Source organism: Alligator mississippiensis, chromosome 13 (genome assembly GCF_030867095.1).
Source record: "Alligator mississippiensis isolate rAllMis1 chromosome 13, rAllMis1, whole genome shotgun sequence".
NCBI lineage: Eukaryota > Metazoa > Chordata > Crocodylia > Alligatoridae > Alligator > Alligator mississippiensis.
In genome coordinates, this window is record NC_081836.1 from 24,025,146 (window position 1) to 24,040,211 (window position 15,066).

The 15,066-nt window shown below is 43.8% G+C and overlaps 1 protein-coding gene across 5 annotated transcripts in view; it reads right to left on the minus strand.

Moving 5' to 3' along the window:
* Positions 1 to 7,231: 7,231 nt before the first annotated feature.
* The window catches only part of CREBBP (CREB binding protein), a 181,723-nt gene continuing 173,888 nt past the window's right edge, over positions 7,232 to 15,066 (minus strand). For all 5 annotated transcript variants that reach the window (XM_059716341.1, XM_006264798.4, XM_059716338.1 and 2 more), the window contains exons 30-31: positions 14,782 to 15,063; positions 7,232 to 11,636 (exon numbers count right to left, since the gene is read on the minus strand). In XM_059716341.1, the coding sequence (XP_059572324.1) occupies positions 9,477 to 11,636; positions 14,782 to 15,063 (2,442 nt within the window). In that variant the 3' untranslated portion in view covers positions 7,232 to 9,476. The remainder of the gene's footprint in view (positions 11,637 to 14,781; positions 15,064 to 15,066) is intronic.

Sequence of the window (15,066 nt, forward strand, 5' to 3'; positions counted from 1 at the left end):
AAAAACAGGGAACCCATGGTTTTGTCCGTTTTTCTGTGGGAAATGGAAAATCCAGATCCCTGCTTATCAGCAGGGCCCCTGGTTTTTTGTGCTTAAAAATCCCAAAATCTATTATTAAAAAAAAATAGAAATCCAAAATTCTCTGATTTAAAAACTCAAAATCTGTGTTTTTCCATGATTAAAATTAAACACCTCTCTCTCTCTCTAGGTATCAGTTGAACACAATGTTTTATTGATAGATTTATAATTTTAAAGCAACTTGGAGCACAGCCCTGGCTCTCCCTGCTTCCTGTTGCTTGCTAAGGTCCCTGGGGCTGGCGGAGCCAGTCTGAGTGCTGCCCTGGCTCCCCCCATCTCCCACCGCCAGGCTGCACTCCAAGCAGCTCTGTCAGCCCCATGGAGCTCAGCCTGGCTGTGGGAGGTGGAGCACAACCTTGGCTCTCCTCTCCTTCCACTGCCAAGCTGCATTCCTACCGGCTCATCCAGCCCCATGGAGCTCAGCCCAGTGCTGGGAGGCAGAGCACAGCCCTGGCTTTCCCCTGCCTTCCGCCACTGGGCTGCTTCAAAACTTGGAACATTTCAAAACATTTTGAGTGCCCTCATTTCATTTTGAAGCTGTTTCAAAGCTTTTTGTTTTGTTTGAATTTCACCGTTTCAAGCTTGAAATGCATTGATACAACTTCAAAACAAAACAGTGAAATTTCACACAGCCCTAATGTCTATAGCACTTATACAAAACAGTGTCCAGAACCACCAGATCTGGAGCTAATCTGAGTGGGGGCATACTTGGCCTATCATGTTGAAGCTGGGCCATTGTACAGTTGCTAGGTCAGAGAGCATGGGAGGGGCCAAGGTGGTTGCTTAGTGGTTTGGGCACTTGCCTTGGCAGTGGCAGACCCTACTCCCAGGATCACAGGTTTATTTTATTATGTATTGTCGGGGTGTCAAACTCACCTTGTGTCCTTGACCAGATGTGGACTCCAGGGCTGATTGCAGGCCAGATGCGGACAGCAGGGCACAAGGAAATAGTGGCTCCAGCTTTGGCACCACCATGTAGCTCCAGCTGCAGCTGGAGCTACTGCCCCTGCTATATTAGCAGCTCTGGCCCTGGCTGTGGCAGGGGTGGGCACCTAGAGAGGTAGGGCTATGGCAGTATGACCAGGCAAAGTGACTGTAGGTTGACTGAGGCTGTGTCATCCCTCACTTGCCTTAATGCTGCTAGTTGCTATGTTCACTGGAGACCCAGATTGTGGCAGATCCCTCCCCCCAGTCATGCCAGTAGCCTGGAAGGTTGAATAGAAAGGCTCTGGAGTTTGAATTTGGCCCATGGGCTGTATGTTTGACATCCTTATCGTGTTGTAAGATACATAAAGTGCTCTTGGGGCAGGGGCTGGAGTCCAGTTCTCCACCAATGTGCCAGTATAACATCCCCAGTGTCAGGTTAGTGGAGACATCTGAGTTGTGCCACACTGCCCCCACAGCACCATGCAGAGGCAGCATCAGACATTTAGTGAGAACCTTCCTTGTGAAGATGTGGAATCTATTAATGAGGCATGCTCCATCCTAAGCAAGTCCTCAGAGCAATGCACACAGTGTGGTCCATGCTTGGTTGGAGCTTTTTTGTGCTACTTCCCTACAAATAATCTCACAATGACACAATATCTGCCAAAGCTGGACCCCAGAACCAGACCCCTGGTCTCCAACAGTTCGGTCTGCTCAGAAGTGTTGTGAATCCAACCTTCAGACACTGCTGATAGCCCAGTGGGAGCCGTTGTGATGGTTGACACCAGGATTTATACTTGTTCAATTTTATATTTAAAATGTGGCTTATTAGGTCAGTGAGAACTTTCCTCCACCAGGTTAGATACAAGCCTTTGTAATCTGGCAAGGGGACAGGACATTCAATGGGAGCTCCATATTTCAATCCCTTGGCACATTCCCTTGAAGGGGGAGTGACTTAATTAAAAGGCTCTAGTGAAGTGGTGGCCACCTCTCCTGAGGGCAGCCTGATCCATACGTCCCTCTGCTTTCACTGAAATTAATAGTCCTGCTTACTAGAGAGCCCCCTACAAAGGGACCAGTGTTCAGGAATACATGAGTAACTTTGATCTCACATTGCAGCAGTCACTACTCTCTCATCAGCGATATCATGCCAGTCATGATGGCCACAAGCACTTGTCATTCCACTAGTCCCCTTGGAACTGGACCCAAATTATCAGTTCATTATGGGAGGTTAAAAGCAGACAGACAAATTGCTGCTGTGTACAACCACAAAGTGCAGGAACTCTTAATCTTCTTTCTCTGATGCCATCTGTAATCCCACAGCTTTGTTTTGGCTGCAGACCCAGCCCTGGGTTTCCCTGGTAAAATGCCTGGGCTTTCACTTTCTACCAACAATACCATGGTCTCACTAGTATCAGTTCTGATATCCGAGTCAGCCAAGAGCAGCTGTGAAGCATGAACCATATACTGAGGACATCACCATCTTTATGCTCATACACTGGAAAGTACGATCCTTATATTGTGTCCAGTGCAGTATGGCTGCCTTTATCAAGCATTTAACTTCCCGTATTTACAAATTTCCATTTGTTTTTCTGTACCCACAGATTTTGCTTCCCCTGCCCCCCTCCCAGTCTGAGTGATTACCTCTGCCACTTCTGCCCCATAACAGCCAGCATTTTTCCAGTTCAATCTTTGAGGCATAGCCTGATTGCTAAAGAGAGGGACTGGTGTCACAACTCAGGATTATTTCCTTGCTTGCTGCTGAATGAAAATGAACCTCTTGTAAGATACACTCTAAAGGGCGACTCATATTGACTCAGCTTGTGCAGTGCCTACTGACTTGTTAAGCATTAGGATGCACATGACTGTATATTTTAAATCAAAGCTCAGAGCAGATAGATTGCTCAACTAGCCAAAGCTGTTGTAAATGCCAAAGGCCTATACCAGGTGTTGTCAACCAGGGTATGTGTACGCCAGGGGTACTTTGAAAGGACCCAAGGGGGACACAGGGGCAGGCAGGGAGGGAGCACCGCCACCCTGTGCGATTGCCTCACAGGAGCAGGGCTGTACAGACGCTGCACTGGCACTCCCTGTCCTCCCTCTCAGAGTCTGGTTGCTCCCCCCCACCCCGGGGTATACGTATTAAAATGGGAGCTGCCGGGGGTACACTTATTAAAAAAGGTTGAAAATCCCTTCAAAGGTTGAAGGGAATTATGTTGAGTTTTGATTCCACTAGCAAGCAGCTCCTGCCCTTGCTGGTACTCTGCACTTCTCCCCAGAGTCCCTATCACAAAGCACTCTCACAATGCTTGGGTGAAACTAGGAACCCCTCCCAGCCACTTGTGAAATGTCAGACCCTGCAAAACACACTTATTAATTCCAGAAAGAGAAAGACTGGAGAAGAACCCATGGATTACAGGGAGCCCGATCTTCTGCTGTATAGCACTTGGCGCAGCTAAAACCAAGGCTAGAGGGCTGGTTCTCATCAGCCTGTAACGTACGTCACAGGACCACTGGACCAGGATGGAATTGCCAGACCCAAGATACTCCAGTCATAGCCCCTCCTGCTCTTGTTCAGTTTCCTACATGGAAACAACTGCAAGGAACTTGTGCAGCAATCAATACACATGCTATTGCTGCACCTGCCAAAATTTCCTCCAGGTCTTGAAACAGTCACTCCTTTTAGGGCCCTTTCCAATGCAGGCATTGGAAGGCTGTTCCTGTATATAGTGGCATCCTGAAAAGCAAGTTATGAAACTGTGTGTAGAACAATGACCAAAATTAACTTAATGATGTTTATGAGAATCCCAAAGCATTAGCTCTGTAACAGGGATAGTTAGGGCCTCCTGGGTCATGAAGTGTAATCTACCTTTATTCTGCAGGTCACTTATTCTTTTACTAGATTTTCCAGTCACATTCTTGCCCTGTTAATTTGTTGCTATTACTGTTAAACCACACGCCTGTCTATTTTAGATTGTTTGGTAGATTTGGTCCAAGCATCTCTTACCTCATTGGCCTCTGAAGTGTGTATTCTTCTTACTGGGGAAGGCTGTACAAATTACTGGTATGGGCTTCTGAAAACTGGTTCAATCCCCACTCTACTGAACTTCCTAACTTGGACAAGTTACTCTGCATGTTTCCCATTTGTCAAATGGAGAGATCTTTGACCTTACAGATATAAGCCAATGATAATTAGTAAATGCCTGTGAAAGTGTGAGATAAAATAAATTCTAGGGATTCTGGGAATGTGCCTTCTGAAACAGTTTCTATCAGGACAGGGTTTGCAAAGTGCATAAAGCCTGAATGAATAACATGGATAAACAACTGTCTTGTTCAGCAAGCACTGAACAGTTTTCACCCAGAATGAGGCAGAGATCTTGAAGGAAAAACAGCAATGTAATATGTAGAAGTGGGAATTGTAATTTACATGCACAATGTGCATAGTTAATGGGAAACACCATGTTTGGCATTCACTTTGTGCTTTGCACCTTTCACATTCTTGAACTATATTGATATTTATATAGAATGTTTAAGAAAAAATCCATTATACACCCTTGTTACAATGCAAAAAAGCAGTCAGTACTGAGTGTGATATATTCAATGAAAGGAGAGAGAGAGAGACTTAGCATCATTTTGCACATGCTTTTCCACACAATAGAAGAGACAAAATACTTCAGTAGCCAGCCACATGGGATATGCACTTTCATAACTATAGCCTACTAGCTTCCACGAACTAAAGCTGAAATTCTACTCAACTCTTATGTGGATGTGTAAGGTTAATGGAGAACAAACACTTACTCAGTGGAAAGCTACATATACTTCAGAAATGTCAGTGAAACAGTGCACATTCTTTTATTCCTTAACAAACAGTGCACATGTGCAGAGCAAGCACACAAGCTGAATAAATCAAAACTAGGTTTTTCACACCAATAAAGGGACATGAACAAGTGAAATACATCTATGTTCAAACTGGCTGTCCATCAGCTCCAGCTGACATTAGAGCTTCCAAAAATCAATTGCAGTTTTTTTTTGGTAGGGGAACTATTTGTTCCCTCTTCTGAGAGCATTACTAAAAGGCTCGAGTCCTCACTAACGTCCAGAAAAAATGCATTCTGACAAAGCAAGGGTGCTGAAAAGTACAAGCCAAAAAGGGAAGTTTGGAAAAGTAGAAGCTTCCAAAAATTACCCTCTAGAAGAAAAATGCATGGGCAAGCTAATTGAGCAGTCTTGTCTACTGTCTGTAATCCACCCTAGAGTAGTACAGGGCACTGGTTTAATACACTGTTGCATTCTATGTTTCAAGCTCTTGTATTCTAACTGCCACTCTTTAAGAACTTTTTCTCACGCATCCATCTCGATTCACTTGCATGTAATACATACAAGTTGCATTAGATCAAATGCAGGCATTTTCAGCTATTGTGTATTTAGCCTGGATTCAATTTGATCATTTGAACACGTTGTTTTCAAACTAATATTTCAGAGTAAGGGTAGATAGAGCTGAAAAGGAAATTGCTAAATTAAAACTCTCTTACTTTGTGCCATCAGACTGTGATGCAGTTTACTGGTTCTCACCATTTGGTACCTTCCATACCACCTGCCAATCGATGCAGCAAAAGTGAAACCGGAAGTCCCAGTGGCACTTCTGGTTTTGCCGCTGTGAGCCGGGTCCCACTTTTTCCTCATGGACCATGGCCCGAGGCAAAGCAGCCTGCACAGGGCCCACTCCCTGGCCCCTGGCACACTGACACTGGGGAGTGAAAACCCTGGACTGGACACGGCAGTGGCCAGAACTTCTGGCCCAAACAGGCAAAGCCGCCTCCAAACCGCTGAGCTGGGGGACGGGTCAAACTCAAAACGTGGCACCTGCATACCTCCTTCCCATGTCTTGCATACCCCCAGGGGTACGTGTACCACAGGCTGAGAAACACTGGTGCAGGGGGCTGCCTGACTCAGATCAGCCACAGAAATCTGCCTTCACTGCTGTTTTGCTGCTGTTGGTAGCAAATTCCATTAAAACAAATGTTGGATTTTTAGTTTGGTTTTGGAAGGTTTTCTTGGCAACCTAGATATGAACCTGTGCAGAGCTGTTTCTGAATGCCTACAGAATCAAATCTGTAGCTGTGCTCTTGTCCTGCTGGATGCTGAATCATGGCAACTGCTTGCGTTAACAATGCTACCTACTCCTGTGCTGATTTTATTATGCTCATCTATCCTTAACGGAACGGTGGAAAGGGGACCCAGTTGCTGCAGTGGACAATTCAGAATGCAAGGCCCTTCTCCCTCAAAAATTAAAGTAATCCCTACCCATAACTGGGAATATGGAAATGCATCCCATCTACAGAGATAAAGGCCTTCACCACCTAAATTCCCAAACAGTGCCTAAATCCCCAAGCCTGCTTTCTAGGTCTTCTGAGACATCAAAAGTTCTAGATATCCTGAATCACTGTACTGTGAAAGCTTTATCTCCAGCGACCAAATAGATGTGGCACTTGAAACAAGTCAAAGCCATTCTAAAACCAAAAGCTTCTACTGAATTTAAAATTAAAATAAGCATGAGGAAGGCTGCAGCAATTGGGCTATTATTATTATTTTTTAATTTCCATGCAATAGATAGTATGTGCAAGAGTGGGTGCTGGGATGTTTCAGGTAGTAATCCCAGTTGTCATAGTCCCATGCGACTTCACACCTCTGCAAACTGGTTTCCCCATCACCAAAATCCCCACTGCTCCAAAACACTTTGAAATCTACTGCTGAAAAGGATTACATACCATACTCGATGTCTAAATTTGAAACTACCAGAGAAACACCTCAAAATCTGGCCTGGCTGCAGTAAAGAAACCGAGGGCCTGCAACCAAATATAAGGGATTCTGGGCAGGCTGGCAGTCTAGACCTCTTCCTCATGCCACACTTAGGTGTTGATCTATTCATTCAAACAAGAATTTCAGAACCAAATTATGCCTTCAAGTATTCTGCTGTTGCCAGTCAGGTCTTCCTTGCTTTTTCTCCATAGCTGGAAAAGTATAAACTCTAACATGAAAGCAGTCCCATCTCCCTAGGCTCCACAAGTAAGGCTTAGCTTATTCAACTGTAGGAGCATTAGCATGCTATTTTAAACAAAACATTATTATAGATAAATTAGCAGGATTCCATGCAGTCATCTACACCTTGAGCATTAGACTCAACTGATCCTAATGGGCACTAGCCAATTGGAACCATCCTACAATCCAAGCAATTTTACCAGCTTTTATTAGAAATACCAGCACATTTCAAGTTTCCTCTTTTTGATCACAAATATAGTATTTTTCCTCTTATAAGTTTACAGCATGAGACACAGCATCAGGGCTTTCCATCCTTTTTTACAGCAATTTCCTTTGGAGGAGCTTGGGTTAGTATTCACTGATCCCACTCAAGCCCAGAATTTTGACAACTTGATTGCTGAAGATGGTTGCATGGGCAGATGAATCCAAAGATGGTGATGTAGGTACAACAGTTTAGATTTACAAAAGCAATTTAAGCAGAGACCCTCCTCTAAAATTTAAAAACATTAAGCAGTGCTATGATGCACCACTATTTTCACAGTATGGGGCTAAAAATTCTTTCAGAAGTTAATATACTTGCTTCTCCCCCCTCCCTCCTTAAATACTGTTCCAATAAAAAAAAAAAATGTAATACTGGAGGAAGCACTAAACTATGTAGAAAACCAAGCAAGCCAAGAGCTCCCAACTGGAGCAACATCAGACCATAGGTTGGGGATTTTTTCTGGATTTGCTGCAAATCCCATCTAAGGTTCATAATCTATTAGACTAAAATTTAAAGTGGTGGACTATGAAGCTAATCGTAGGATTAGTTTTCACCTAAACTTGGAGAGTTTCCTCAGGTTTTAAATCAAACAAAATAATGTATTATGGGGTGAGCATCCAGGAAAGGTGATAGGTTATTAAAAGGGAACAGGTACGTGATTTGTTATTTTTTATTCCACAGAAAACCCTCAAATCTAGACTCCGAGTTAACAGCAGAAAAATAGTGTTAAAAGTCAATAGGTTCATATTTTACTATAGACTAAATAAATTAGCCCAGAATTAACTCAGTACTTCCTATCTTTTTGTTCAATGGTGATCCTTCTCTAAATTCAATGACTTTTTAAAGAAAAGCAACAGCTGTTAATAATTTATTCCAGTTAACCCTTATGGATGAATGCCTACATGTATTGAATGAATGGGAAACATTACTGTCTCTCCCCTCCCCATAAAGGAAATGATCTAAGGGGTGTTGTAAAACAGACATGCTACCTACAAGTACTCCATGTATGTATCGTGCCACTCCTATCAATGCCACTGGCTGCTTCTGTGTAATGCGTGAATATTCATAGCCATGTCTTACAAAGAACATGATCCAAAAAATATATAAATAAATAAAAACCTTAAACATTCTTACATGGATTTTAAAGAACAGAATACATGTTAAAAACTTCAGTAATTTATATCAATTTTAAGCAATACTTTATATACAATGGAAAAAGACATGCATAGTCCAAATACAATGTTGAAAACAGCATTTTCATAACAAAAAACCCCAAACACTAAGTGTTAATACCATATACATGAATTCAAGAAGGACCACCCTTTTTGTCTGTTGCACACAGTTTATTTAACAATATGATATTATAAGTAAGAAATGAGTTTTTTTTTAACCATTCTATACAGTGATTGGATCTTCTTGGATTTTCTTATTTATAGTAATTATAGAGCTTGCATGATTTACACTAGAATTGCTTTTCCTCATTTCAAGTTTCACATAGAAGAAAGAAAGAAAAGAATGCTTCTTCTCTATTAAAATCAGCACGGTCTAAGAGTGATCATCCCTATTTTTTTAATCTAAAACCAGTTTTATCTGAGAAACAAAGCAACAATTTCTACATCTGCAAGACAAGGATTTTGGCATTAGCCAATGGGTGTTTGTGTGTGCAAGAGTCCATTCCTATTTTCCAGGGGTAATACTTCAAATGCCTGCAGAATTCACTATAGAAAAAAATCTTCCCGCAACATGTCAAAGTTATCAGGATACATTATGATGTTGCATTATTTCAGGAAACAGTTTCTGAATATTATTTTTCTTCTTTTAAATGCAAATGTTTTAAGTCTTGAAAATACAAATAAAAAATACGAATATAATGAACATGTTTTCCCCATTAAAAAAAAGGTACGAGTCAACAGCAACAAAAAAAACACAAAACAAAAAACAAAAAACCAAAACAAAAAAAAACCAAACCCCACAAAAGAGACCAGATATTTTAACCGCCTGGCTTTAACAAAAAATATATTCTTTGTATTGGTTTCTTTTTTTAAACAGCAATTCGTTCTTCCACTTGTAGGAAGTAGCAGTTCCATCTAGGATTCAAAACAACCCAGATGTCTGAATTTTCAGTACAAAACGTCCAAGAACAAGACAGGAAAAAAATGATGCTCCCATAATGCTACAAACCCTCCACAAACTTTTCTAGTGTGTCTCCTGTGGTATCACCAACCAAAGACAATTCATTAGACAATGCACTCCTGTTTGGGGTGTTTAGTTGTGGAAGCATTGCACTCTGTTCCGGGTTGCCCAAGTGTCCCTGATCCATGGAGCTAGCCATAGTAACTGCAAGTCCTGGGTGGGGGGAACCAGTCTGGGGAGAAACATGATGAGGTGAAGGTTGGGGCTGTATTCTTGGTGACGGGCTGGAATGTGGTGGCTGGGACTGGGGACGGGGAGACTGAACAGGTGCTGGAGACCGCACCTGGCTGCTGAGGGATGTGGCTATCTGCTGGCCAGGGAGATGAGACGCTTGTGGTTGTCCTGAGAGCATATGCTGCTGTGGGCTCATGGGATTAGGCTGGCCTGGGGACCCTATTTGTTGTTTCATCTGTTGCTGTTGCAGAATTCTTTGCTGCAGTGCTTGCTGAATGTTGGGGGTGCCATCTGCCCCCATGCCAGGTTGGCCCATCTGACTGAGCTGTCCCATCTGAGCCATCTGTCCCATGGACCCCCCCTGTATTGATATATGCTGCTGCATCCTTTGCTGTTGCATGGCTTGAGGGTAACCTCCTGGTCCTTGAGGTTGCTGGAACTGATTATGACCTGCCATCCCTCCTGCCATGCCTGCACCTCCTTGTTGCTGCTGCTGCTGTTGCAGTAACTGCCTCCTCAGCATCTCTCTGTACTGAGGACTCATATTTGCCATGCTGGGATTGTGTCCAGGGTTCATAATATTTATTGTTTGTCCCTGGGGGTTCATGCCTCCTATCCCTTGCTGCTGAGGTGGAACACTCGGTCTCTGGACTCCTGCTTGCATTGCGTTCATGTTCTGCAAACCAGGTTGAGTGTGCATACTTGGCTGCTGCATCCCAGGCTGAGGCTGCTGCATCCCAGGCTGAGGCTGTATGCCTGCTTGTGGCTGCATCCCAGGCTGGTTAGCCACGTATTTGGCTGTTCTTTGCTTTATAAAAGCTGCCATAAGCTGGGGGTTAGATTTGAGGATATTTAGAACCTGCTGCTGCTGCTGCGGAGAGCTGGGGGATTTCAAGGTCCGCAGCAAATCCTGAAGTGCATTCGGCGGGATGCTGCGGGGTGGTTGCTGCACACCTGGCATTCTTGGCCCAGCTACTGTTTGCTGTGTTGGCATTGACATAACTGGTCTTGGCATTCCTGGCTGCATTGGTTGCTGCTGTGGCATTGGAGTTGACTGCCATTGGCTACCTTGCATGTTGGGCATTACTGGCCCACTTAAGGGGCTAGGCCGGGGGACATTTATGCCAACTTGCTGCATCTGGTTCACTGAACCCACTGTTGGGTTTGTTATTCCTGGACGGCCAGGAGGCAAACCATTGTTTATGTTGTTGACCCTGTAGAGTTGTTGCTGTTGCTGCTTGGCAGCTTCTATCTCAATCTGCCGAGCTGCTTCCACAGCAGCTGGTGGAGGCTGAGCTGGAGGTGGAGGTGCTGCCACCTGGTTTGCAGGTTTTCCTGTTGAAACTGTAGTAGGGGGTTGAGTTCTTGATACACTGGGGAAGCCGGCTGGTGACATACTTACAGGGGAGGGTTGAGGCTGGGGAGGTGGCTGCGGTGTTTGCGGCGTACTTGGCTGCTGCGTGGGGGTACCAGGCGTTGCTGAGGTAGGAGAAGGCAAACTTTGAGGCACGTTTCGGGTGTTCATAGTAGCCATCCTTCGGCGCATTAGCTGAGCTTGCTGCAGACGGTGCTGGATCTGCTGCTGTCGAAGCTTGTGTTTAATATTGAGACAGAATGGCACAGGGCATTTGTTCTCTTGGCAGTGTTTGGCATGGTAGCAGCAAAGCGCAATTAGCTGTTTGCATACTGGACAGCCACCGTTGGTCTTGCGCTTGCAGCCCTTGGTGTGCTGGACAACCCGTTTCATCTTCTGGCAGGATGGCAATGAGCAGTTTGCATTGCGGCACTGACAGGCATGGACCAGGGACTGAATGCAGCGCTGGATGCTCAGTCGGCGTGATTCTTGGGGACTCTTGGACTGCTGCTCTCCCTGGCTGTTGCTCTCATCATCCAGACCCAGTCCCCATTTAACCATCTTGTGATCGTGGCTCTTAGTGTTGTAGCAGTTAATGCAGAGATCGTAATCCTAAAAACAAACAAAAAACCCACAAGGTTCAGCCTCATAGAATAGCATTAAGTGTTTGAGCTTTAAGAGAGTTGAAGAGGGTGCCACAGGGTCCTGTTGTGAAACTACACTGACGTTTTTTGTGGACACAACCACATGGCAAAATGATGGTGAAATTATAAACCTAGCTCAGACTAGTGAGCCTGAGCACATGCAGCAAAGACACCATGGCACAAGTGCCAGCACATGCTAACAAAGTAGGCCCCCAAAGGGTTTCTGGTCTGGCTGCAACCCATGCGGGCACTTGTGCTACTACATCTTCATTAGCTAGCACCAAGTAACAACAGCAGATCATATGAGCATAGGGATACTGGCATACGCTCTAATTGCATCTTCCTTCTACTGCACAGAAATACTCAATGTCTTCTGCAGGGGTTGGGTGGGTGGAAGGGAGAGAGGCACTACGGTTCCCTCCATTGCCAATTAAGGCCAACGCCAGAAGTGTCCAATAACCCAAAGCTGAGACTCTAGAAGTGGGCCACCTTAAAAGGGGTGAATGACTCTCCCAAAAATTATGGAAACATACCAGTCACACTATAACCATGAAAGCAATCAACCTCTTCAGAAGCTACTAAGGCATTATCTACAGCACCCAATTGCCCTGCTCCTCCCCATCTGCAAATGAAGTCATTAGACAGTAAGTTTCCACCCCATCAACTGGAGTTGTCCTGCTAGGATAGGGCATGAAAGACTAGAAAGAGTGCACACAGCAGCAGCGTTCACCACTGCTGCAGCCCTGGGAGGTCCCCAGGTAAGGCTACTGGGCCAGCCCAGTGCTGGCCTCAGCCTCCCCTACCTCACCTGGGCCATGTGGCACAGGTGTTCCTTGGGGATAACTAGTGGCGGCACATAGTGTGCTGCTGCTAGTTGTCCCTGAAGAAAAAAACATCCACACTCATCTGAATGTGACCAAGGAGTCCAAGACTTGTCATTGTAACAGTTGAAAAGGACACTGATGTGCTGCTAAATTTGCAACCTTATGGAATCACTGTACCACCAGCTTGGACCTACAAAGGAGCATGCATATGGCACCCATGGACTTCTAGATGGTCTCCACTTAATATACAAAACTCCTGAATATCTCAACAAATGAGCACAGGCTGAGCAGACTCGGGTCTGTGTAGTCCATTGTCCTGTGGGCCAGAACCAGATACTTCAGGGGCAGGCAGATGTGGGGTAACCTGCACTGAGCATTAGGTCTTACCTTGGGCCCTGATGCACAGAAACTATATAAAACATTTTACTTCTACTGAATGGCCCTGCATTCTTGCATTATAAGAAAGGGAGAAGAGCAGCTCCTGATCTTTCAGAGGTGTCTCTTCTCTCATTCATCTAATTTCTAAGGGGCAATCTCTATTTTTCTACTTCTCTTCATGAGAGATTTCCCAGGCCCTTGATCATTCTTGCTGCATATCTCTGAAGCAGGCTACTTCCGCAATATCCTTTTTTGAAATGGAGATATCCAGTTCTGCATGCAATATTCAGGCTGAAAATGAATGACTAATTAAAGACACTATATTTTCTCTCCATATTACTTGCTCTTCCATCCTGTATGCACCCTAACAACTTGCTTACTTTAACTTCATCAGTACACTGGACAAACTTCACAAACTCTTAGCTGCTGGCTAGATCCCTTTCTTAAAGGTATCCATTTAAGACCTCTAAGGCAAACAAGTAGTTCAACTACTGATGTTTTGAGAATTGGAGCTCATCTATCTGATTATTTAATAACTGGTCTTAAAACCAGATTGTAGTTTCAAATCTCCCAAAACAGGAGTAAAAGATTTAAGTTAAAACCACACTTACTCAAAGGAACTCATTCACAGTCCAAACTCCCCATAGGGCTTGTTTACACAATGAATATTTACCGGGATAATTATATTAGTATAATTATACTGCTGTAATAATATGACTAACTCCAACTGTAGAACTACCAGAATTAAATACCCTTTTCCAGTTTAGCTTTTGTTGGTATTATACAAATAAAAGTTTCTTCATGCAATGGAACCTGAGATACTGCCTAGCTCTGTAGAAATTGCTACCCAGAACAAGGCCCAAGGACCTTAGCTTCCCCTTCCTCTCCCCCTCCCCATTTTCTTAATTACTGAATATAAGTCCCTGGTGTCTGGTTTAAGGCAAAGATAAAAACAAAGCTTACTTCTAAGGGTCCTAGATCCCTTAAAATTAAGCCAAATCTAGCTCAGAATTTGGGTTTAATAAATTAATTTTATTACTTTACAATCAGAGCTTGTTTGACTGTTTTTATTTAATTGAGCTTACAGTGGCTGTAAGACCAGTAATTATATTGCTCCTAAAACAAACCATAATTTTTATTCCCCATATAAGCCTTTAGTGAGCAAATATGAAGGTAAAGCAGGGACATTTACCCAGACGAACCACTCCATCCAAAACTCCCCAGTCCCTTCTTTCTGCACAAAGGTCTCTCTCCTTGCCTAGCTTTGTAGATTTAGAGATAAGTACCCAAAAGAAAGCCAAATGCCTTAGTTTCATCCCTTCCTTAATTATGGGTGATTAGATCAATTTCCTGAGGTCTTGCTTCAAAAACCATAGCACAACACCTAACTTCAGAGAGGGACTAATACGGCTTATCTACAAAGGAAAGTTATTGTACATAAACCAGGGTGTGGATTTAGTGCATTATATACTCTGCAATAACTCCTTGTGTGCACACACGAGAGAGTTAATTCCACTCATAAGAAGGAATGAGATGCCACATGCAGGCCCAAAACTGAGCACCTATGCAGGGAGTGAGTGGAGAGCAGGTACCACCCTGTTATTACCTCATGTAAACAAGCATTCCAAGTCCCAAAGTCCTGTGAAGCAATGGACTTGTCGATACAGAGAAGTTGATCAGTTTCGCTTCAGTGGAATAAGCTATTCTGCTTTAGTTTAGGAATGACTAAAGATGCATTCTTTTTAGAATAATTACTCCATTATGCTGGTCAATTTCCCCAAATTGAGAAGCTCTTAAAAGCTAGGATTCAGTGTAATTTGGTACAGCAGGAAGTAACTTGGCAGGGGGGAGAGGGTGGAATAACACTTTGAAAGAAGAGAGAAAAGAAAAAAAAGGCAGATAAACACATACCTCACACACAGTGCAATGCCACCTTGTTTCCACATGGTGTTTGCACTCATTGCATGTATAGACAAAGCGGTCCTGCCCTTGAGTGTGTAGTTCTACAAGCATGCACAGTGTGGACCACTTGGATCGGCGTAATGAGGAGAACTCCCAATGCTTATCTCTGGCTAAAGTGAGGAAGGCATCTCTCCCATCCATCAAGTCACAGCTAAGTAAGGGATCAGGATCCACAATAGGAGGCAGAGTGTTTATTACAGGTCCAGCATGTAAATGAATCACAAAAAAGACCTG